Here is a 25587-nt window from a genome sequence, read left to right as displayed (position 1 = left end):
TGTTGTTGATAATTGCTACTTGTCAAACCCTTGGTAAGATGTCTGCTTATTGTCCTGCATGCTTTAGTCTCAGTTTCATTCCCTTGAAAGGAATAATGGATCAGCCCCTGTCAGACTTGATATACTGACCCATCCAACCTGTTCTCACTCCAAACTCGTAAATTACGACCACTTGGGCAGTGGCTGTCAGCGTCAGATACAACGCAAAAATCCCCCTTCAGTGTGTGTGTAGAACGCACCGGGCAGAGCAGCAGCTACGCGGCGCTTGAAGATGACGTAGTATTAAGAGAGACAACAGTAGCAAGTAGTATGAAATTCCCTGTAGGAGGGTGGTTGGGTCAAACAACACAGGACTTTCACCCCATAGACTGGGGTTCGTGTTCGCGTCACTTTGCAACTCTCCCATCCTTCATTTCCTAAACTCAACTGTCCTGTTCTTGTCCCGATCTTCTTTCCCTAAACCCAACTTTTTCCCGTTCTTGTCCCGCGTGTCATGCAAACGTACTTTTTTTAAGCCCACCCACGATCTGATCCTTAACCTAAGTGTGTCAAAAGTGACGCCAATATTCGCGACCAAGCGCAATTAGATATGACGACTTTTAGTGTCAATAACAACGCCAAAAGCACCTGACCAAGCGATGGGAGTGAGAATGTGTTGAACCATCACTGATCACTCATTGATGAAATATGGGTAAGTGATGCAACTCACATTTTTAAACTGGCAGTACTGGCAGTTGAGGTCAATTTGTTTGTAGAGATGGTCCCACTTTAGGGGGAACATGTTCTTCACCATGGTTGGTTTCTTTTTCGTTAATGTTAAGTTTTATAACTCCTTTGCTGTTTTTTTAAACCTTCCAAAGAGAAACTACAGTAAGCAATTGTGTGTTTAAATGCTTTCACTCCAGCGAAAAGTATCATGATGTATGCTTTCAGTTGAGTATGGTTATAGCCATGGCCTTTGAGCTGTTTCTCCAGTGTCTTTGCTCCCGTTGATCTGCTCGTGCCTTCCACACAAAAGGCTGTAAGAGATGACTTGTTGAGTCGCTCTCTTATCCCAGCCAGCACAAAACTGTGCCACAATGAGGCTTTAGCAAAGGTTGACTGCTCTTTGGAGAGGAACACAGCGGCAGAAGTCTGGAGGAACAATGCCAGTGCAATCAAATCCAAAGCCAATTAAAAAAAAATGGTATTCTTGCATTGTTGTTGTTTACATCCCTTTTCCCTGCCATCTTCCGCCAATGGAATGCTACATTACATAAGCCCAGTTCAGAGTTCAGAAGATTCGCGACGAGACAAAACCGTTATAGAACATCGCAGGGAAAAGTTGCAACGGTCTGAACCGGCCCGTCTCAGCTCGACTCTAACCAGCTGATGGTGTGGCTGCGACTCAGCTGGTCCAGTCTCCAGAGGCTGGTTTTAGAACTAAGAGACAGCCAATAGAGAAGTCAGCTGGTAAAGTCAGCTATAAACTATAGAAATAAAATGATCTACAGTACAGGCCAAAAGTTTGGACACACCTTCTCATTCAATGCATTTCCTTTATTTTCATGACTATTTACATTGTAGATTCTCACTGAAGGCATCAAAACGATAAATGAACACATATGGAATTATGTACTTAACAAAAAAGTGTGAAATAACTGAAAACATACGTCTTATATTTTAGATTTTTTAAAGTAGCCACCCTTTGCTTTTTTTGATAACTCTGCAAACCCTTGGTGTTCTCTCAATGAGCTTCATGAGGTAGTCACCTGAAATGGTTTTCACTTCACAGGTGGGCTTTGTCAGGGTTAATTAGTGGAATTTTTGCCCTTTTTAATAAAAAAAAATATTCATGCTTACACTTTTTATTTTTAATGATCTAACATTAGACTCTCACTTGAAGTTGACTGAAACTTGAGCTGCTTAGTGTTTTATTCATCTTGTGTATTGGTGCTGTGCTGTATGAATACGTTGAGTAAGATACCCAGATTTTCCTCTCCCCTATCTAGCTCTACCTGTCCCTCTCCATATTCATTCTCAGCCGTTGATCCAAGCTGGCTGCTTGAATTGCCGGGTATTGCTCTAGGAATCTCTCCATCATAAGGTAGAGAGAGTTCATAGAGTTCTCACATCAAGTGTGAGTGAGTGTTGCGGCAGCTCTGACACAAACAATAAAATCCCAAATAAAGAGAAACAAATTATATTATATAACATCATACAATGTATGTGATTTAGTTACATTCAGACATCAGCTGTTGTTGTACTATTTGAAAAAATTAAATACATGCACAAATTTACGTTACTAAAAAAGGCATTTTAATTATATAGCATTCGCAGTTAGCACCCTAGCGACAGCAAATTTAATTTGCAGTCAGGGTGGTCTAGGCACTCTCCGTTGACTTGCGAGCTGGAAAAACCAAACTCTGGTCAGGCCAATCACATCGTGTATAGAGTCGGTGGGCAGGCTTATAGCTGCTGCTGCTGGGAACAGCGGTCTTCTGGAAGACTTGGAGTTAAGCTTTTCTTTGAGAAAAGCACAAAGAACGGCACTGAAGTCATTCTTAAAAAAGGAAGATGTGTTCGGAATTTTGCCGACCGGATACGGCAAAAGTTTAATCTATCAACTAGCTCCGCTATCTTCTTCCTTACTCTGCCTGGTTGTAGCGCTATGTAGTGCAGAGGGATTTTGAAAGACAGCCATTTATCCCGCCCCTCGGATTGAGCTCCGTCAATGGTGAGTTCCCAGACCCAACATCTTGATGTGGGTCTGGCTTGTCAGGCTAATTCACAATGGTCAAATGAAACAAATTCAGTGATTCTTACTGAGGAGATCTTGCTTCTCTCGCAGAACAACCTTTGCCATTGAGGACCTCTTCATCCACACGATGATGGCACGGATCTTTGCAGTCCACTGAGTCACTGCAGTCAGGGAGTAGAGACTCCGTGCTGCAAGATTGAGTGTGTGAGCGAAGCAGCCCAGTTTCACAAACTCTAGTCTTTTTATGGCTATGTCCATATTTGCTGCATTATCCACAGTAGCAGCCACTACTTTGTCAAAAATGCCATATTCTTTCAGGATGTCGCCGATCTCCTCTGCCACGGCATGTCCGGTCTGGGCTGTGTAGACAGCTTTGGTTTGCAACACTTTTTGCTTCGTTTTGCCCTCCACTAAATAGTGTGCTTTGACAGGTAGTGGTCTTGAGCAATGCTAGTCCAAGAGTCACAAGTGAGGGCAACAGAGTGGAGATCAGCAAGCTCAGAAATTACATTAGATTTTTCTATCTTACCGAACACGCTACACTATCTTGTTAATTTGTACACCATGCAGGCGTAGGTGTTAAGTCATAGTTGTAGTACATCCTCCCGTGCAAGAAATAAGTTTGTCACGTGTGTTGCACTGTGCCGACCCAGGCTTTTTTAAGGTGAAATAAAGCCACATTTTTGAGCGCCGCTTACCGTGCTCCATGGCTGCAACAGAACAAGCGGGCGTGGCAAGCACTTCCGGAAATAGGGTGGCCACTATGAAAACCAAAACTGCCGTGTTTGGAACCGATGATCGGAATCAAAAACAAATTTTCTAAACAATTCCAATGGCATCGTTATTTTTTAAACAGTTCCTAGTTGGAACCAGTTCTCGATGCCCAACCCTACTCGGGTGCGCACCAAAAGCGGACCAAACAAGCGTACCGAGACCTGCTTGAAGAGGTGGCCTCGGTACGCTTTCAATCAAACTCAGGAGCGGTTCGTTTGTGGTGAGAACATGTTCCGTATTCGAAACGCACCAACTATACGTACTCCGCAAGTCTCAGCTAATGTCTCCTGTAGTTAGGTGTGCTTAGCAATCTGCGATGTGGCAGAGCAGCAAACTGTAGTAGCTTGCAGTGTTACTCTCACAGAAATAGACTACGATCAAGCTCGGCGTCCGTCACTCGCATCTCCGTGGTCAAACCAGCTGCTGCTAAAACTGGAGACAGACGCCGGCAGAGCGAAGTCTCAGTGACCAGAGCAGACGTAGTAACGTCTCTCGCAAAACATGAAGTCAAAACCTCCACAGGGAACGTTAAAGAGGACCTATTATAGATAGATAGATAGATAGATAGATAGATAGATAGATAGATAGATAGATAGATATTGTCATTGCATAAACACTATTCATCCAGTGGAGATTTACCGACGGGTAAATGCAGACTTCTGGGCACTGGCACCTGTCATCTTCATGCACAGTACACAGAGCTGGTTGAAAAACCACAGCTTTTTTTTTTTAAGTTACCAGCTAACGCTAGAGCTAGCAAGCTTGTTTGGCAAGGTTTACCGAGCACTGAACATTACATTTTTAGGCGAAAACACACAGTGAGAGGGTCAAAGTTTAAGACGTAAAGACGGACAACAGCCAAAAACAAGTTCACGGCTATTTTAATGTCCACAGTGTTAGCGTGGTTAGCATTGCTAAGCCTTCACCATAATTAACAGGTCGACTTGTAGCCACGCCCTAAAGCATTTCATCGTCTTTAAAAAAAGAAAGAAAATAAGACCATAATTTACTAAATGAACATCATGCTGTATTGAAGACTTGACACTAGAGATTGAGACCATAAACTGATTATGAAAATGTTTACTGAGGTAATAGGTGAAAGAAGTGGAGTCCTGAAACACCATGGCCATGGAAACTACATCCCTAAGCGACTTTGAGTTTGTGAAAAGCTCTATATAAATTCAATTTATTATTATTATCCCATCAGCTGGGATATGAGACTTTCCCACTTTAAATGGAATGCAGTATAAGCTTATCAAAATCTACAACGGTGGTGTGATATTCTTGAGACTGTGGGATTGGCTTCCTGGAGCCGAGACAGAGCAAAACATTTATTCAGACATAAATGTACTCGGGAAAAAGTTAAGCGTGTGTGTGTGTGTGTGTGTGTGTGTGTGTGTGTGTATGTAGAGTCAGCAGATTTTCTTTACCTCCATATGGCCAGAGTTTAGTAAGACCTCAAACAGAGCTGCTGCTAATACAACTGACAGAGCTCCACCCGACACTTTGTAATTCCCCAGAGGTATATTTTTACGTACTATTCACGGACTTAATGCATGTCTTTGCAAGAGATTAATTGTACGTTTTTGTTACTGTGGAAGTCATAAAAACATCCTTGAAAGTGTCCTCCACCCTCAGTTACTGCTTGTAGTGCTGTGTCACTGTATGTGTGGCAGGCACTGCAGTTCAGCAGGGAAAGTGGCAATTTTTCTCAGAAGTTAATGTTTTAGGAAGTGTGTGTGAGTGTTGTCAGAGCAGTGCCAGCTTGTATTTGAAATTACACAGTCGCTCTGAGCTCATAATAACCAGCAGGGCCTGGAAGCACATAAGCTACTGTATGGCTTCAGCTCTGCGTGCTACCTCTCACATAAAGCTCAATTTACAATGAATTTCCTAGTGTGTACAGTAACGTGAGCTCTTTAAATTAGCTGGATGCATGGTTAAATGTAATTTGCTCTTACCAGTGTATCTCCGTGTGTACTTTGTCCACAGCAATCCCCCCAATCGGTCCCAAAATGTCCCAGTTAAGAGGAAATGCTGTAAACATATATCTTTGTAAATCTTTACAATCATTCCCCGAAAAAACAAGCAGGCCTGCCTTGCTGCACGATCCAAATGATTTTCTTCAAAAGTTGCCATTTTCAGCGTGTAACGGCCACACACAGGGCCAGATGTACGTATATTTGCGAAAGTAGCGTCATCAGCGCCATGGCCAACCCGTAGAAAGCACACGCTGTGATACATCAGCTTACGTCGTATTTACCAAACCTGCAGTTCATCGGGTAATCAGCACCTTTCTCCGCTCACTATACCATAAATTGCACACATTTAAAAGAAATCTTTGATTTCTTCCAGTAACTGTAATATTGTGTGGCTGCTTAATCTGCAACGCTTAATGATTTTGTGTTCACTCAACTGAAAAAGTGTGATCCTTGTGGCAAAAATCTTTTCAGCTCGTCTCCTTGGCTTATGTCTCCGTCTTGCTCTTACTGCTTCTATTTCACCAGGAGGCATATGCGAGGAAATCCGCTTGCGCCTGGTTTACACCTGCTTTTAAGAGGCGGAGAATTTTCACCACAAAATAGAGGCGCGCTTTCACAGGAGTTTTTTTGTACATACCGCAGAACACATTAGAACATTACAATTAGGCGCACTTTACGCTTCCCCTCCCATCTCTTTATGGGAAACTCCCACTTTGACACGGAAAAGCGCAATTTGCCATTTTCAGCTGAAAATGGCGGGAGCTTTTACCTCAGTGCAGCCTGTTTGTACATACCTCACCATGCTTTTACGCACACGTTGCGAAACAAATACGCCTGAAGTGGGCGCAAAAGCGTTAGTACATCTGGCCCAGAGAGCGGAAGGTGAGGAACATCCATAATTATCCTGGAAATGGACTTCCGTTGATCCAGACTACTCGGCTGGGGTCATCTGTCCCTACCGTGGATTGGAGCTGGGAGACCTAGAAGTAGATATCATCTACCTCAGGACAGCCAATGCCCTGATTAAAGGCTGTTATCCACTGCCTTTGAGACTGCATGTGAAACAGGATTTCATCCCTGCTATTTTCCAACACTGAGAATCAATCACAGAAACACCAGAATTAGAAATAAATTGTCATATCTTCTTCCTACTTCTTTTGGTTTGGCAGAAGAACAAAACCAAGTATTGCTGACAGCAGGAGTGTGTTCTAATGGATAGACTTGGCCAGAGATAACAGAACCTCTATTCTGTTATCTCTGACTCTATGATTACTTATTTGTGCATATCAATTATCTTTCTGTTTCTGGTTTCAGAGGATAAAACAGATATTTGATTAAGGCTAAAAGATGCCATAAGCTAACTAAAGCTAATGGTAATTCCTGTTCAGATGAAGTGAGTCCTTTGATAAAATCTACTTTATACTCTTACACTCGATTCGTCTGACAGTATTAACATACATATAATTCAATGATGGAACATGTACTGTGTAATCGACTATATTAGCATACAGACCACAGAGAAAGTTACAGGGTTCTCAAGCCTCACGCATTGACCGTGACACACATGCATTTCAAGCAGTTCACACGCTCACGCTGAGAAGGCAACGGCCACCAAGTTGTCCCGCTACGTTTTCCCGTTAACGGTGTACATATTATGGCGAATGGATTGTGCCACGGATAACCTACCGAAGAAGACTGTCATGTGACTCTAACGTGTGCATAGACTACACCGTCGCCAGTGTACATCGTAGTTGACAAGTTTGCTGCCACACCTAGGCGTCGTCACCAGAAGTGACCCCCCCTCCCCCCAAATATATTGAGTGAATTCAAGTCAATCAATATAAAGTAGGCCTATGCTATAGCTTATAGGTTAAAATGTCTTTCAATTCATTCAACATATACATATTCCAGGCCCTTTATCCATTATAAAAGTTGCTCTAAAAGTACTGACAGTATACAAATAATACGATAAATTAAATTGTAGTACATCATCAGCTTATGTGGCCTGCACTGTTGGAAGAATGCATTGTGACTCAACATTGATTGAGCATTGGCACCATCTACTGGATAATTTGCACTAATTGCGTTAATGCAATTAGTGCAATATACTATACTATAATAAACAGTAACTACTGTTTATAAGCTTCATAGATCTGTTTACATGTAACTTTATGTACGTATGTGTATGCATATGCATGTATACACTTTATTATATATACAACTTATAGTAGTCAAACGTACATAGTAGTCAAACGTTCATGTTTAATGTTACCTTGTTCATCTTTGTTTTTAGCCGTAACATTATGTCTGTTTCTGTGTTGAAAGCAACACAAAGCCGGACTCGAATTCCCTTGTGTTTACACTTACTTGGCACACATACACATACGCCGTTGCCACGTCGCCATCGGAAAATGTTTCTAACATGCACTTGCCACCTAGTCGCCGCTGGTCTCTCGTCTGCAATCCCTATTAAATCAATTCAAAAATCCACAAGGTTTGGCGCGCGACAGGGAGGTTAGCCTGCTCCTGCTCCTTCTCCTGGGTATCCTTTGAATGACACTATCCACTCGCCATAGTACATTATGGACGGGGCGCAGACAGAAGTTTCCTGCTGCTAGCATGTATCGTTTGCCCCTGTGTTAAACTGTCTCAGCCACCGTATGTTCGTTACTAAGTAAGCAACATAGACGCGCGAAGGTAAGTTGGAAGAAAGCTTGTTGAACATTTGGTAATATAGACAATTTGTGGCTAAATTGCTTTGCAACCACAAGCGTTAGCTCAGTTTGGCTGGTTTACGTTATCTGAAACTTAGGGAAATGTTGGAGGGTATGGTAATGACTGAAGATGTATTTCTTCATTTTTGTTTAAAATTATACAGTATTAATAGTCTTTCTAGTTACATTAAGACTAAATTTATTAAAGCAGTGTGCTCTGGATATTCAATTCAATTCAATTTTATTTATAGTATCAAATCATAACAAGCGTTATCTCAAGACACTTTACAGATAGAGTAGGTCTAGACCACACTCTATAATTTACAAAGACCCAACAATTCGAGTAATTCCCTCAAGAGCAAGCATTTAGTGCGACAGTGGTGAGGAAAAACTTCCTTTTAGGGAGAAACCTCGGACAGACCCAGGCTCTTGATAGGCGGTGTCTGACGATGCCGATGCCGGGGGTGTGATGAACAGTGGCAATAATAGTCACAATAAAGATAATGGAACTATGACTAGAAATAGTAGTTGTAGTAGTTCCTGGTGTAGCAAGGCACTGCAGGGAGTTACAGGGTGTAGCAGAGCACTGCAGAGCGTATCCTGTCAAAACATAGGCCTACATTAATCATTGCATTTGTCTGTTTCAAAGATGTCAGGGAAGAACATTTTTAGGGTAACCTTTTTAGGGTAAGCCCCCTAAAAAGGTTGGGGTGGAGGGACCACTGCGGCAAATATTGGGATGGCCCCTCCCCTAACGCATGTAATCTCACTCCAAACTTTTGATCAATCTTGAGAACCCTGAAAGTAGAAGTGGGCAGAAAACCTTGAAACAACACTGCGTTTTGTTTTAAAGAGCAAACCCGCATTCTTCCAAGTTAAACAGTTAATTTAGTTATAAGACACAACCTTGTTAAATTCATTACAATAGGGGTTTTGCACATTCTCACTCTCAGCGCATCCAAAAGCAACGCTTGGTCAGGTGCCTTTGGCGTTTGTTTCTGACGCAAAAAGTCCCCTTTAGCATCTCTGATGCGGTGGGGCAACTAATTGGCACTTGGTCGGGACTCTCGTCGGCACTTTTTGACGCTGTGGGTCAGGACATACATTTAACTGACATGCGGCACAAGAACGGATAGATTTATGAAAAGATTGTGGGAGAGAACTGCGGTCTCCTGGGTGAAAGTGCTGTGTTGTTTGCCAAATTGAAAGCCAAAACAGAGAAAAAATTAATTTAAAAATTCATACGCAGTAGCAATGTGGCCTTAGACAGGGAGACCACCAGACACACACTCTGTATGTGGTTCACAAACAAACACAACCTTCTTCCTAGTTGACTGTCTCACAGAGAAAGTCTTCCGTTCGGCAACTTTACCTCTTTAGCATTTAGCTTAGCGCAGCGCCATTGCAACGATCATGTTAACAGGCCTACTGAGGAATCACGAGTGTGGCTGCACGGCTTACTGCCTGGCTACCAATGCTGCACTATCACAGCTTAGGAACACTTTCATTTCACCTTTGTTTTTACAGGCAAGTCGTTAAAAACAGGTTCTTATTTACAATGGTGGCCTGATTAGTGGCAAAGCTACTTAGGGGAAGGAAAGGAAATAAAGTACTTTAGACATGGATTCAGTTGTAAAATTAAAAAATACAACACAGACACATGTCAACACGTACATGGGTGAGTAAGAAAGGGAGAAACCATACAATGTTTAGCTGGGAAATTATGATGAAGAAAAGCAACGGCATATGTCGGTGAACAAGGATGAGATTTAGGTTTTGATGGATGAAATGGAAATGAGTTTGTCCAGTTCAAGAATTTTTTGCAGAGCATTCCAGTCGTGAGCGGCGGCAAATTAAAAATATGCGAGACCAGAGGCAGAGTTGGACTTGCGAATGCTTAGTTGAATATGAAGTGAAGACCGGGTAATGTAAGTATTTAAATTCCCAGTGAAGCGGAAGCTGGAGCGTCTTTATCTTTGTACTGTGACCTATTTCCTAGTGAAATGGAATATTTGAGCGGTAAAATAAATACTTACATTGTGGGCAGGCTTAGAGTTTAGCTCAGTACTGAGGACTGTTGGCTCCACACAAACGTCCCTCACCTGTTGTTGCTGTCGGATCAGGAGTTGGATGAAGATGAAAGGAAACTTCACTGATTTTCAACCGGCTCTCTCACTGTGGCGCCGGCAGTAACGTTACATGCAGATTTACTGCGCCTCCCTCCATTCCGCCAGCTCACCCACTCATCCGTTTATCTGCATGTAGCATGTAGCATGCCAATGCTGCTTTGGCACAGAGCCAGTAACATCAGCAAAGTTTCCCTCGATTGAATTAGACCTCAGCCACACTGCTAGCAGCTGCGACAGCGTGTGTCTGGAATAGAAAGTCTGTCTGCCTGTGTCAACGCTGTCATAACCACCAATCAACCAATCTGTAGTATTGATGTAGCTCATAGCTCTGTGCCGCTAACAGTTGCACAGACTAACAAATTCTCACAAGTGTCTTTGGTGTTTTTTGTTGACACAAAAAGTCCCATTTAGCGTCTCAGTCAGAGGCAGTGGGTCTTTCAACTAATTTGCGCTTGGTCGGGACTCTTGTCTTCATTTTTTGACGCTCTGGGTCCAGACCGATTTGGCGTAATTTTTCAACGTGCATGGCAACACCACTTAGTTAGGGTTAGGGAAAGATGGTGGGTGGATTACAAAATGCACGTTTTAATGACACACAGGATAAGAACGGGAAACAAACACCAGTCTCCTGGGTGTAAGTCCTGTGTTGCTTGCGGATTTTAGGTCTTTCTTACTACTCGCAACCGTTGTCGCTCTTCATACTACGTCATCTTACAGTGCCGCGGTCAAGCTGCTGCTCTGCCTGGTGCGTTCCATACAGACACTAAAGGGGGCCTTGTGCGTCGGTATCTGAGGTTGAGAGCCACTGACCAAGTGTCAGTATTTGAGAACGAGTTGCACTGACAGTGTACAATTAAGGAACCCCTCTTTCTAACAGAGAAAGGTAGCAAGCCATTCCTGCAGCGTACATTTGGTTAATGGTAATGGGCGAGGGACATAAATACTTGATAAAACATTTTTATTGGACAAAACAATTTGTAAATGGCCACGAGTGCAGGATGAGTCATCAAACATTTGAAACCATTTCACACGAAGACAACAGACAGTGATTATTTTAAACATTCTTTATATTTAGCATAGAAAAAGAGATACATTAATGACAATTAACATAGGGAAAGAGGATTTACCCTGGGCATTTTTCACTTCATGGGGCCTTTAAAGTCAAGACAGAACCAGTTTTTCTCAATAATGCATGAATGCCTCCCTTAAGTGGCTCCTGCCTTTGCTCACATGTATGTGTGATCTGCGAGAATGCATTTGATCAGCAGATGAAACACTTCACATTCTTTTTGAACATAAGTATGTGGAAACTCCTTAGTGTCATTTGCACTCGTCTCCACCATACATGGACTCACCTCATGAAAAGGTCAGGTATGGGCAATGCAAACAGTGTGGTGAAGAGGGCGTTTTGTCATTGATAAATACAAAAAGAAAACTTTGGCTTAAATCAAAAACATTCTTCCCAGCTGAAAAGCTCTTGGCGTGAGTCTGGAATGGAACCTGTTAGTGTTGAAGTTAAATCCATCTGATCGTCCACTACCCAAAGCTACCCAGCTCCTTTCCTTCCACCCTGCTTTAATGGGAATGTGCTGATTCTTGTCATGAATCCCCTCCTGGTGAGGGAACACATTTCTGTCACGCAGGGAACATCAATGGCTATGTTAAAATGCACACCAGTAATCCAGTGACAATGTTATTAAGGCAGTAATGCGAGTAAGGTGGAGCCCATGTCAACAACATACTTTGATTAATAGTTCTGCTCTGCAGTAAGCAGAACTGTATTCATTTGCTCGTATGAACTTAATCCAATCTAGTTTTAATGTCTCTTATCTTGTTTTTTTCACATTATAAACAATAAGCTAGTGTGTTACAGTTTTACTACAACTTGGGTGGTCAGACAGTCACACAGGTGGGAAACAAACCCACAGTTAAGCAAACTTATTTGGAAGAGAAAATGAAGGTCGACGATAAAATGATCACCCAAACTGTCTGTTATAAACATCCATCACAATTTACAGAGCCACTCCCCTGTTATTGCCGTACAGTTTTCCTAGTCAATGAGGGATTATGCTCATGCTAACACCCCATAATGAAACTGAAAGGCAGCATTCACCATATTTTCTATGGAGCGAAGTGGAGCAGAGTAATTATAGAATGCTGCCACTTACAGTCTCTGGTCTCAGGCGTCCACAGTCGTCTCAGTTTGATTTGATCGGATTCAGTCTCAGGGACTGTGTGAGAGATGATTTAGTGCTTACAGTCTGTGCTGTCCATGTGGTAGTCACAGTGCTGTGTAAAACCTCAACGTATTCTCATGGATGGGTTCGTAATATCGTAGGAAAATTAGGGATGGGCAATATATCAATATAAATCAATATCGTGATATGAGACTAGATATTGTCTTAGATTTTGGATGTCGTAATATCGTGATATGACACAAGTGTTGTCTTTTCCTGGTTTTAAAGGCCGCATTACAGTAAAGTGATGTAATTTTCTCATCTTTCCAGAGTTCTGTTCTAGCTGTTCTGTTATTTGCCTTTACCCACTTAGTCATTATATTCACATTTCTGATGATTATTTATCACAAATCTCATTGTGTAAATCATAGAAATAACATGGATAGAAAGGCCATTTCCATTCAAATCAACGTAGCAGAATGGTCAGAGAGGTCATAAGCTGATTTCCGGAAAGTCGCGGAGGTGAGAAGTTTTGCACTAACGCACTAATGAGCAGTGCAGTAGTAATGTTACGAGGCAGGGAGCAAGCCATTAAATGAGTCAAATTACCTTAATGCTCCATCCACACAAAGCACATTGCTATCGCCACATGAGTGACAGCTTTATTCGGCTCGTTTTCTGTGAACGATGTGGCGATGGGGTAAGGCGGAGTTAGAAAGCTAACGTAAGCCAACTAACAAGTCGGCCGCCGGCTGGCTAGCTGGCTTGCTGGTTTCACCGTGCTTTTATGCTGCATTTGTTACAGATATAGACTGTTAATATTTATAATCTACGGTTAAAGAATGAGCTGAACAGTGGGCTGGGTCTAAGATTAGCGGTCCGCTGACCCGTTACCGCTGGGTCTTACATTAGCGGTCCGCTGACCCACTGTCGCTGGGTATAACTGTCTCTCCTCACTCCCCGCAGCTCCAAGAAAGTCTCCCGTGCTGCGTCAGGTGGCTCTCCTCCCGGCGAGCTACAACAGTTTACGGCCCCACTGACTCGTATTGTCCCCATGACAACTAACAACAATCGCCATTTTGTTGTGTACCAATCAAATGACCACGGCAAACAGTTAAATGGCCTCTCCATCCATTTTATTTCTATGGTGTAAATATTTTGTGAAAGCACCAATAGTCAACCCTACAATATCACCGCAATATCGTTATCGAGGTATTTGGTCAAAAATATTGTGATATCTGATTTTCTCCATATTGCCCAGCCCTAACGAATATTTACGTACACTAATTTAGGTGACGGTCCTTTTAGGGGCCGTGGCAGTTGAGTTTTACCGACAAAAAGTGAGCATCATGGGGCGAAGAGAGTTAACTTTAGACACCAAAACGTTAACGTTAGTTAAGTTCAGGAATAAGATTATGGTTTGGATTAAAACCCTCATGGGGATCACACACCTTTCCTGGGTGGAAGTCTTGCGTTTTCCCAAGCAAATTTCGCTTCCCGGCTTGAAAGCTCTGTGTTTTATGACCCACCCATCCCCCCCAGAATTCCATCCTAGGCGGTCCACAGCGTTCTTATACAGCAGCAGTCAATGTGGTGCAATAAATTATGGAATACATGCAAATTAAAGTCCTTTAATTTTCATAGCTATATGTACAAATGGTTCATGAGAACAAGCTGAAATCCAGACAGTAAACATCTTTCTACAATCTCTAAGTGGGATTAATGATAAACGAAATGATTGTGAAAATACTCTTTGTTGACCTGGAGACTTACTGAAGGACCCAAACCGCTGTCCACCACCAAAGATTAGAAAGAAGATTAAATAAACACAGTGATTTACATATGGAAATTTCATTTATTGACTCTGCAGTAACTGCGACAACCGCAATTCACATATTTGCTGAAACGGACACTTTGCCAGCAAGAATTAAATGGAATCTTTCATTTTCTTTTGTTGGTGATGCAGCTCAGGGATTAATCTGCTGCTCGACCAGATAATCATATGATTCATATTAATATACAGAGGAGGTTACCTGGGAGAAATGTTTACCAGTGATTACTATACAACTGTGACCCGTGAGTGTGCACATACATATATACACACACAGCCAGATCAGCTGCAGGAGCATATTATGCACACACTTGCATTAATAGATAACAGACATCTAGACAAAGATGGAGTGTGTCAGCAAGACTTATAGAGTAGAGGGACAGGCAGCATTAGCAGCATAACGTCGAGCAAACAAACTAAATGAAAGATACTGTAAGGCTGTGTCTGTCTCATTAAAGGGTAACTTTGTTTTTTTCAACCCTATTTTCCTATGTTTTTGTGTCTAAGTGACTGATGGGAACAACAATCTTTGACATTGGTCCATTATTAAAGTGCTCATATTATGCTTTTTGGCTTTTCCCCTTCCTTTATTGTGTTATATATCTTTTTGGGCACGTTGTAGGTTTACAAAGTGAAAAAGCCCAAAGTCCACCCCAAAGGGACTTACCATCTTCCAGAGAAAACACTGTTCGCAAACTGCTCCAAACAGCTCTGTTGTAGTCCAGCATTTACTTCCGTGACAAACATGCTTCACTTTGTAACACACGTTACAAATCTCACCTAGCTGCTAGCATGGCACGCCCTCATACTCTGCAACTGACTAGCAGTACTTACTGCGCGTGCGACTCCCAACAAAGATGGTACAGAAGTAAGATGTCTCACTATGTAGCTAAAACAGAGAGCTCAACACACAGGGTAAAAAGAGGAGCTGCAGCAAAACAAATATATGGTGTTTTCTGAAAATTAAACCACATAAACCTATTCTGGTACAACCTCTAAATACAATTATGAACCTGAGCATAATATGGGCACTTTAAGCAAGAACGCTGCAGTCAGCAGCGGCGAAACAAGCTACAATTTAAGTTATTGGGCAGTTGGGCACCGCTCAATTTCCATCCACTTAAAGTTCTGTTTTTGCCGCTCAGATTAATATTTTAAGTGTCTGACAACATTATGGAAAGGATCCCTACAGAGATAGACCTTTTTGTTAAAGAGTAAGATCATTTTTGTTTAACATGATTACTATCTATTATCTATACTTACAGTGCATTTGTTTATTCATTCTTTATCTTTAGAGTGTCTTTTTTGTACTTTTCTTGCTGCTGCAAGATTGTAAATTTTCCCATTGTGGAATTAATAAAGGATTTTGAATCTTGAATTTTTAATGAAACTGAAAAATTGCTATCGCCAAACTCACCAGACTCCATTTAAATAAACAGTAATTTTATTATCGTAAAATACACTTCATTCAAAGTCGACTGAAAAGAAATAAAACTATCAAAAGCCTTCTTGGTTCGTCTCTCCTCTGTTCCAACAAAAACCACTCTGTTCTGGTTGAAATAAACCTTTAATTCACCCATTTACATGTGGAAATATGCTCGCTCCATACACGCTAAAATTATTGTTTATTTATGTGGAATCTGGTGAGTTTGGTGATGGTGATTTCATTGCTGTTTCATGTTAAACAAAAAGGATCTTACTCTTTAACAGAAAGGTCTATCTCTGTAGGGATCCTTTCCATAATGTTGTCAGACACTTAGAATAATAATCTGAGCCTGTCAGTGGCAAAAACAGAACTTTAAGTGGACAGAAATATAATTTAACATTTGTCCTATAGCAGAAATATTCAACAGGGGTCTGTGACCCCTAGGGGGTCCTCAGAGTTAGTGCAAGGGGTTCACCAAAGTTAAAAAAATTATGTTGAAAGTTTATTTTTTTCAAAAAAAAAAGTCTGAAAAGATACATTTAAATTAATCTAACATTTTAATAGTGAAGATGAATTGACCTATTAGCGAAAAAACAACAACATTTAAGAAGAAGATAAGCTTACAATAGGTAAGGTAGAAACTATGGCAGCCTAACAGTTAAACTTAAGAATTCACCGCCATTCATTTTCATCCATCATCCAGTTTAATGCAACTTAATTTCATACAGTACATGTAGTAGGGGGTTCCTCTCGTTCAGCTAAGGAGTCCTTGGCTGAAAATAGTTGAAGACCCCTGTCCTATAGGGTTACATTGCAGCCTGGTTGGCAGCTGCCGGTTACAGAATTCTCATTCAATACTGGACCAATTCCAACAATTTTCCAGGGTCCAGGTTAAAAAAAACAACTAAACGAGCCGTTAAGACAGCACTAATGTGAACAGTGTGTCTACATGCAGGAATAGTACAGCTGAGTGCACAGAGAAACTCCCAACTCTGTCAGAAGTAGTCAGTGAGCTAATTGCATGATAAAATATAAAGAATTATGATTAATTATTATAGCGTTTCCTTTATGCCCACAGCGTCTTTCTGAGCTCTCCACATTGCAGCTAATTAAATATAATCAGAGCCAGCATCAGGATGCTGCATGCTTTACAGAAATTAGGCCTGTTTTGTGGAGGTCATGCAATGGTTGGAGAATCTTCACAAGGCAGATTCTCCCGCTACCTTTCACTGAATTAATTTGCAGTAAACATTGTTCAGTCATTAAATGAGTAATTAAAATTAGTAAATGGCATGGCATGTTTTGCAGATACTTTTTTTTATGGAGCTGCAGTCAGGAAGAACAGCTGCTAACTTGGCAGCGAGACTTTCCAGACTCGTAAGTGTGTTTCCAAAAGTAGCTATTCACGGAGCAGGATAGGGTTAGAGCAGGGGCGATTCTTGGATTTGAGCTTTAGTGGTGCCTGGCACCCTTTTTTATTCTTTAAAATGTTATTCTACTCTGCTTACTGTGCATTTTAACATCTACTGGACCATCATGATAGAGGAAACACTGAGTTATGTAGCTCAGCGTAAATTCAGACAGGGAGGCTTCTATTACGTGGCTTCTCTCCCTTTCACTGATCAGCTGGGCGGTGGGTGTTACGGTTCTGTATACCAATTAGGAGCGGGCACTTAGGTTCTGACCAATCACAGCTGTCTACCGTGTTTTAAAGCTGTTCTCTCTTCTGCTTCTGTCAGTTGTTTTTCAGACCATAGTGCGACCCGCCTCCTCCCCTTCCGCCTCCAGGCCTTTTAGACGGTGTTCTCAGTCTTCTCCCGGCTGTCGGCTTGTGTTTCGTCTTCGGCTTTTTCTCGGCACCACCAGTGTCTGGTTTCCATTGGGGGATGTGTTTGGTTTCCCTAAACCATGACATTTGCATAGATACCCCTTAACAATGGAGACTAATCTCCAAAGAACTTGTGTTTGTACTTACTTGGTTATCTTGTTAATAAATGTTTGCATATCTGCAACGAAGTCTCTCCTGATTGAAATGGAACTAGAAAGACTCTAACAATTCTGAGAAAACATTACTACTAGGGGTGGGGGGAATCGATACAGCATAGTATCGCAATATTTTCTGTGGCAATACTGCAATATATCGAAGAATATCGCAATATAAATAAAACCACTATAACATCGTGATAACATCATATCGTGGGGCCTCCGGTGATTCCCACCCCTAATTTCTACAAATGTGAGATGGTATTACAAATGAAATTGGATATTTATCTATGGAAAAGCAGACATTTCCAAAATGCAGTATCAATATGTCTATTATATATATATATATATATATAGGCTCTCGTCTCCTCTTCTGTCCACTTATATCTGTTTTTGTTGACACCCGCCATGTCTGCATGTCTCTTTGTTTCATTGCTGGTTGCAACCAAAAAATGACCTAAAACGTATTCACAATTCATTATATATTTGGCAAATAATGTTTTCATCAGTGTTTATCACATAAGCCGTTTAAAGATTATGAGAAAATCCGATAAGATCCAACGTACAAACGTACAAACGTCCATTTTCCTGAAATTCAATCGAATTATACGTGAGTGTGGACATACATATATACACACAGCCAGATCAATTGCAGAGCATATGCACACACTTGCATTAATAGACATCTAGACAGGGATGGAAGTGTGTCGGCAAGACTTATAGAGTAGAGGGACAGGCAGCATTAGCAGCATAACGTCGAGCAAACAAACTGAATAAAAAAAAGATACTGTGTAAGGTTGTGTCTGGCTCATAAAGGAAGCACAAGTAACTCTGCATTGTGGGAGCGCAATGCTCTAGTGGGACAATAAGGTACTATGAGCTCTTCAAGATATGATGGTGCTTGACCATTTAGAGCTTTGTAGGTCAGGAGAAGGATTTTAAATTCAATCCTGGATTTTACAGGAAGCCAATGCTAATGTAGGAGAAATATGATCTGTTTTTGTAGTTCTTGTTAGAACACGTGCTGCGGCATTCTGGATCGGCTGGAGAGTCTTAAGGGACTTATTTGAGCAACGTGACATTAAGGAATTACAATATGTAACGAATACATGTACTAGGTTTTCAGCATCGTTTTGAGACAGGATGTGTCTAATTTTGGCAATGTTACAAAGGTGAAAAAAGGCTGAATATCTTTGGGTTTCGGACATTTAAAGACATCACCTTGGACTTTTAAGAAACTGGGATGGACATTTTTCACAATTTTATAGATCAAACGATTAATCAACTAATCAAGAAAATAATCAGCAGATTAATCGACAATGACAGTAATCATTAGTTGCAGTCCTAGGTTCAAGGCAACACTGTTCACCATCTGCACTGTGTCCATAGAAAAACAGCTCAAAGTTTCTGCTGTCTCTCTACGTACAGTAGAACAGTCTACCGTCATAATCTCTTTGAAGATAAAGCTAAACTAACAATTAAAGCTGGTGTACTGAAATACTCTAGTAAAGTGACAGCCCTCCTGCCATGCTGTACTCCAGGGAGTCCCCTATTTGTACATGTCTTGCTGAGCCTTCTGCATTTCAATGTGATTTCCTAGGTGCCTTTGGTGGCTTCCCACTGTGATCTCGGCACACCCACCGTGGAACCCCGTCTGACGTCCATCGGGAGGTCTGCAGCATCCTTTGAAGGTCTCAGGTGTGATGTCGGTCCGCGGCGGGCTGAGAGAGATGAAGACATGTGCCACCATGTTTCTGGCAGTTCTGCTGCTCCCCAGCATTCAAGCAGGTCAGTTACAGACATGTTTCTTTTTATCTTTACCAGCCGTGTGTGTGTGTGTGTGTGTGTGTGTGTGTGTGTGTGTGTGTGTGTGTGTGTGTGTGTGTGTGTGCAGTAGCGTATCGTGGGCTTTCAGTCAGGGCCTTTCGTAACGACCCCCAAACCCCGAAAAAAAAACACACACCACTGTGCATAAAACAGTTTTAGGCACATCAACACAGCATAACCATCAATACCCAAACAACAGTAATACAAATTTATATAAATAAAATACCGCAATAACTTTATCTCTAGCAACACTCACCCATTAGGCTACTTGTAAATGAAATCCATCCTCCGATCCTTTCTGATGAAACGTTCAATGACCTCCTCATGCAGTTGCGCGTCCTGCTTAAGGTGAATGAGCAGCTCCTTCTCTATGGCAATAGATGCCGGGCAGAGAGTCGTGGTTTGTCCGGTTGCATTCCGTGAATATGTTTTGATGCGCGGAGAGCTGAGAAAGATCGCTCAACTGATGCGGTGGACACTGGTATTGTCACGATCAAGCATGTGAGGGTGTAAAGCTGTGGCATGCTGACTGCAAGCCTCGTGCTCCTCAGAAATGTCAGTAGGTCACTTGGAATCTTTCCCTGAAAGTTTGTCATGCTGTACATCACTTTGAGCTCTGCTCTGAGTCTGCCCAGGTCAAACTGTGCGCCCGTAGCTCTCATCCAGGCTCCTCAGCTCTGTTTCGGGAAATGTCTGCTTGAACTTTGTAAACAGCTGTGCGTCCAGCAATGCAACAAACAGTAGTCGCTTGTGATCCTCAAATCGATTCCTGATTTGCGTGATGATGCTGTCGATTAGCGCTGTGTGTAGCTGTCTGTAGTGCGCGTGCGGGTCTGTTCGGCCTCTAGCTGCGCTCGGCTGTCCCGCGGCCTCCTCGGTCCTCTCATAGATGGCATCAAATTTTCCACGCTCATCTTCAAGACTCTGGCAAAAATGCCCAATTCTGGCGAGACTGAACTGCACGTCTAAGCTCTTATTTTGCAGTATTCCGAAGAGCACATCAGCAATGTCAAAAATTCCAATAAAAGCAAAGAGAAAAAAACAGAACTCAAAGCTTTTCAACTGTGACAAGTGTCCTGATGCACAATGTACCGTTTCACGGTCAAAATCCTCTGCGTGATCGAGGATGTGCTGGAAAAGCACAACCAGCTCAGCTCTTTTGTCGTGGACTGTGCCCACCAACCTGGAGTTGAAGTTCCATCTCACCTGAGAGACCCGCGGCAGCCGCCTCTCGCAAAACTCATCCAGCAGTTTTGTTCGCTTGGGAGAACGTGTAAAAAATGCAGACAATCCTCCCAGATTTGCAAAAAAAATCTTGCAGTCCTTTATTTTTGATGCTCCCTGAGACATCACCAGATTTAATGTGTGTGCGAAACAGTGCACAAACAGAGCCTGAGGGATTTCTTCTTTTACGCGCGCCTGTACGCCATTAAGTCCCGATGCCATTACAGCGGCTCCGTCATAACACTGTGCCACTAACTTTGTTTTGCAATCGTAGCTGCCCAACACTTCAAGTACTGAAGCTCAAGTACTTCATGAGCTCGTTTTCTTTCTTTCTCTTTTACTCCGGTGTCAGTAACGTACCGAAGTACAAATGACAGCTGTGCAGTGTTGCTGAAATCTGTGGTCTCATCCACCATAACTGCGACAAACTTGGTGTTGTTGATCTCTTTTTTGATGGCATCATTTAGCACCTCAGCAACAGCATTTATGAGATCATTTTGAATTTTCCCAGATGTTCCCATAAAAACGGTGGCCGTGGCAAGGTGGTGTCGCAAGTCAGCATCATATTCTGATAGCAGAGATAATAGCTCCAAATAATTACGTCGATTCAGGGACTCTTTCCCCTCGTCATGTCCCCTGAAAGACAATTCTTGCTGTCCCAAAAAGATGACACAATCAACGAGGCGCTTCAGTATGTCCCGGTTTTTTCTCACTCTCTCATTGTGCAGGCTTGTCTCTCTTCTCCGCTGCTCATCCAGTTGCAAATCCACCTGGACTCACCAAAGGTCTTCAAATGTACCACCGCTGTGAGGTGTCGCTCGGATGCCTGATGTTTGATAGCTGCCTTGGTGAAGCTATTAAGGCTGTTAAAACCTGTGGTGTTCCATGTTCCCTCACTGGTATTAAAAAGTAAACACGGCCAGCAAAATAGCTTGTTCCGCTCGGTGCTAGCTGTTAGCCAGTCATAGCGGTCGTAGTTACCCTCAGTGAAGTGCCGCACAAAACCTTTGCCAGCCTTGGTCAGCCCATCCAGCTTAGGTGTAGGTCTTCCTCTTAAAATTATTTCTTTCTTCTCTCCAAACGATCGCCTTGAAAAAGGCACATGAAGGAGATCGGAAACAGGATCGTTAGGAGGTGTGAAGGCAACGGCCATAGTTCACTCCTGGTTCACTCACAACCCGCTAAAAGGTTCAAACTTCGTTGATGACATCAGCGGGGGCTAGCGTCGACACAATGCTGGGCCCATGGGGCGTTCTGTCACTACACATCAAAATTTGATTGGCTGATGACACACGTCAGTCAAAGTTATAATCAAATGGGAAATGGCAGTTGGTTTCAACGAAAGGCTAGCAATGCTACTAGTGCTGGTCCATGGAGCTGTGATGCATTTAGATGACATGGAAAATCCAGCTACTCACAAAAAATAACCTATTGTTTCTGGAAATATAGTAACGTAATGAAAAAGTAATTGATTTTTAGACACACATTAATTTAATTATGAAAAAATATATTTTTGATTTTGACAGGGCCAGCAGAGAAGGCCCTGATGGCCCTGACAGCCCACCACTGTGTGTGTGTGTTAGCATGGCAAAATGTGGTTCTGGAGAAAGCTACTTTGGCGGGAACTACCACTGAAGAGGTTTTGAGTACTTTGCCAGGTGTTTATATGTCTGTCTGTCTGTCTGTCTGTAGTCTCGCATTGCCAGCTCTATCTCCACAGTGCTGTGGAGTAAGGTCTGGCTACACCACACATACATTTCTTTAAACCAATCACTTCATCGTCTTGGGTGGCGCAAAGTTTTGGACGCAGCGACGGTGGCGCTACAATGTAGTCTCGGGAAGGAACTTGTTTTGGTAAAACATTTGAAAATGCCACATACAATATTAAATTAAGTTAATTGTTCACACAATACAGTAACGTGAGCTATTTAAATTAGCTGGATACATGGTTGAATCATCATTTGCTCTTATCAGTGTATCTCTGTGTGTACTTTGTCCACAGCAATCCCACCAATCAGTCCCAAAACGTCCCAATTAGAGAATAAATCCTGTAAACATATTATTTGTAAATCTTTACAATCATTCTCTAAAAGAACCAAGCAGGCCTGCTTTGTTGCTTTTTCTTCTTCTGCCTATTTTCCCCTACTGGGGCATAGGCCGCCTACAAGGATTCTCCAGCCGTCTCGGCTGAAAAACAAGTTTCTTCCCGAGGCACCTGGACTCCGTGCAGCACTTAGTGCTGCCTATGATGATTGCGATTGGTTTGAAGAAATGCCAATAAACCAGAGCACGCTTTTCTCCCATCCTGGATTACTGTGGGGACTCGCCAGACCCTCCTTTGCAGCGCTGTGGAGGAAGGTCTGGCAAAGCGAGACTAAGGTTAGGCCTATGCTACTCTATTTTAACGTGTACCAAAATGGTGGTACTTAGAGAGCCTAATATTTTCAATAATTTTAAGTGGTACGTGGTGTAAAAAGTGCTCTAAAGTGTAGTCTGTTATACATGTGACTGAGTCTGTGATAAGATAAGCACTACCTTTAGCAGACCACTGAACTTCTCTCTGCTCTGCAGTCAGCTCTCTGTTGCCTTTATCACTTTATCATGGCTGGTTACATTGTGTGTGTGACTCATCACTGTACATTATGTCAATGAAACATCTGCAGTGAAGTGTACCCAAGTGTAGCCCTGTAGCATCTGCTCCATATGTAAACAACAGCAGCTGTCGAGAGCTATGATGGATTAGTCCCTGAGACACTGAATGCAGCACGGCGTGATGCTGAAGCCAAATCCCTGCAGCCTTCACATGGATTATTATAGCTACAGTATCCATAGCTATGCTCATGTGTGTGATATTCTATTGGTAACAGATAAGGATTTATAAATAACCTGGTAATAAAGGGTTGGTTCACCTTCACAACAGCCATGTATCATGGAGCAAAGCTAAGACCTGGCGAGAGAAGGAAAAAATCATTTTGATGTGGTAATTCTTCCATTGTCGCCTCGCAACGCTTTCAAGACACCAAACTATGATGCTCCACACCAACACATTATTATCCCCATGGCATCAAAAAGGCGATGCTTGGTCAGTTGCCTTTGACGTTTATTAATGACGCAAAAAGTCTCCTTTAGCGTCATATTTAGACGCACTTGGTCGGGACTCTTGGCGTCACCTTTTGATGCTCTGGATCGGGACGTACGTTTAACTGACATGCGGCATAAGAACAGAACAGTTAGGTTTAGGAAAAGATGGTTGGTGGAGTTACAATGTCTGTTTCAGTGACACAAGAACGGGATGCGAACCCCGGTCTCCTGGGTGAAAGTCCTGTGTTGTTTGACCCGTCCACCAGCCCAACCTACCTCCTTATTCAGATTTTCGGTCTTTCATACTACTCGCTACCGTTGTCTCTCTTAATACTATGTCATCTTACAGTGCCGCCATCGAGCTGCTGCTCTGCCAGTTGCGTCCCGTACAGACGCTAAAGGGGGATTTTTGCATCGGTAATTGAGAGCCACTGACCAAGCTTCGGTATTATACGAGTTCGGAGTAAGAACGGGTTGTCCCCACAGGATACAATCACGCATTGTCATAGCTGACACCCTATGTCTGTTGAATAGGACCATTATTACACTGATATCATGCAGACAAATTAAGAAATTCAAAACTGGCCTGACTTTGATTGACAGGTGACCTTTTGCATAATTTTAGTTATGTTACAAATGTACTTCTTTTAACCCCAATCACAATCTGTTCCTAAACCTAACTAAGTGGTTTTACATAGTTTTGTTTGAATTAAACGTGTTTCCCTTTTTGCGACCATATAGTAGAGCATCACAGTTTGACGCGCAGGGGTACCAGGGGTTGGAATTACAACTTCCGTGCCCACCACGTGATGCCCTGTGGCGCAAAAAGACTTTTTCCCATGGACTTACTTGGCGAAAGAGACGTCTGTAAATCAGTGGATACATTTTCAGAATTTGACCCATTTGGTCCGATAACATGGAAAGGTTTAGAGCTGCACAATTAAATTTAAGTTAGCAGAACGCTAAACAGGAAGTATCGGTCTCTAGTGCGCCTGCTCCATAGGCCCTGTAGTGGGGAAGCAGTGCTGATCATCCAGGTTATGTTATACATGGAAATTAAACTTTTTTGACCTCATGCGCCACTGAGCAACTCTCATAGGAATACACAGGGCGCCGCCTTGAACGCTGTATCCAGGTTTTTTTATACATCCCTGAGGTGTACCCAGTGCAGTGATAAGTGACGCCAATGGCAAACCTTGAGTATGTGACGAGTTGGGATGAGAACGTGTTGCAGTGCAGAAACACAGCAGCAGTGACCAACAGTACCAATGCTCGAACACAATTAGTTTGCCCACACTTTTGTCTGACCATGCAAGAAATCTAAAGTTTTTATAGTTGTTTTGAACAGCCACACACAACATGTGAATGCTGGATAGTTGGTTTGAGAAAGTTCCAGAAATGGTCAGACACTGATTTGCTTTGGAATTTCATTAATTTAATAATGCCTGTTATCTGGAATTTGGGACATTCAAAGCGAAACAGCAAAAGAATACATCAAAGACTAATCATAAAAGCAAATAAGGATGATAGTGGGTATAGAGACAGTCTTCATAGTCAGACACATTAAGCAAAAAATATGTAAATGTAAATGTGCATACTGTGTGAAAAATATAAGCACTAAGCAGGCTTCAGCACATTAGCAAATGTGTTGTTAAGATGGATTTATTTTGTTGAGACAGCTCCATCAGTTCATTTCCTC

At 42.2% G+C, this 25587-nt stretch overlaps 1 protein-coding gene across 5 annotated transcripts in view; it reads left to right on the top strand.

Annotated features, from left to right (window-relative positions):
• The window catches only part of LOC120555589 (cell migration inducing hyaluronidase 1), a 219544-nt gene that overhangs the window by 84459 nt on the left and 109498 nt on the right, over nucleotides 1-25587 (top strand). For all 5 annotated transcript variants that reach the window (XM_039794378.1, XM_039794383.1, XM_039794382.1 and 2 more), the window contains exon 2: nucleotides 19357-19544. In XM_039794378.1, the coding sequence (XP_039650312.1) occupies nucleotides 19460-19544 (85 nt within the window). In that variant the 5' untranslated portion in view covers nucleotides 19357-19459. The remainder of the gene's footprint in view (nucleotides 1-19356; nucleotides 19545-25587) is intronic.

The sequence above is a fragment of the Perca fluviatilis genome, chromosome 3 (genome assembly GCF_010015445.1).
Source record: "Perca fluviatilis chromosome 3, GENO_Pfluv_1.0, whole genome shotgun sequence".
Lineage (NCBI taxonomy): Eukaryota > Metazoa > Chordata > Actinopteri > Perciformes > Percidae > Perca > Perca fluviatilis.
The sequence above is the reverse complement of the archived record's forward strand: the minus strand, read 5'-3'. Positions and strand labels throughout refer to the sequence as shown.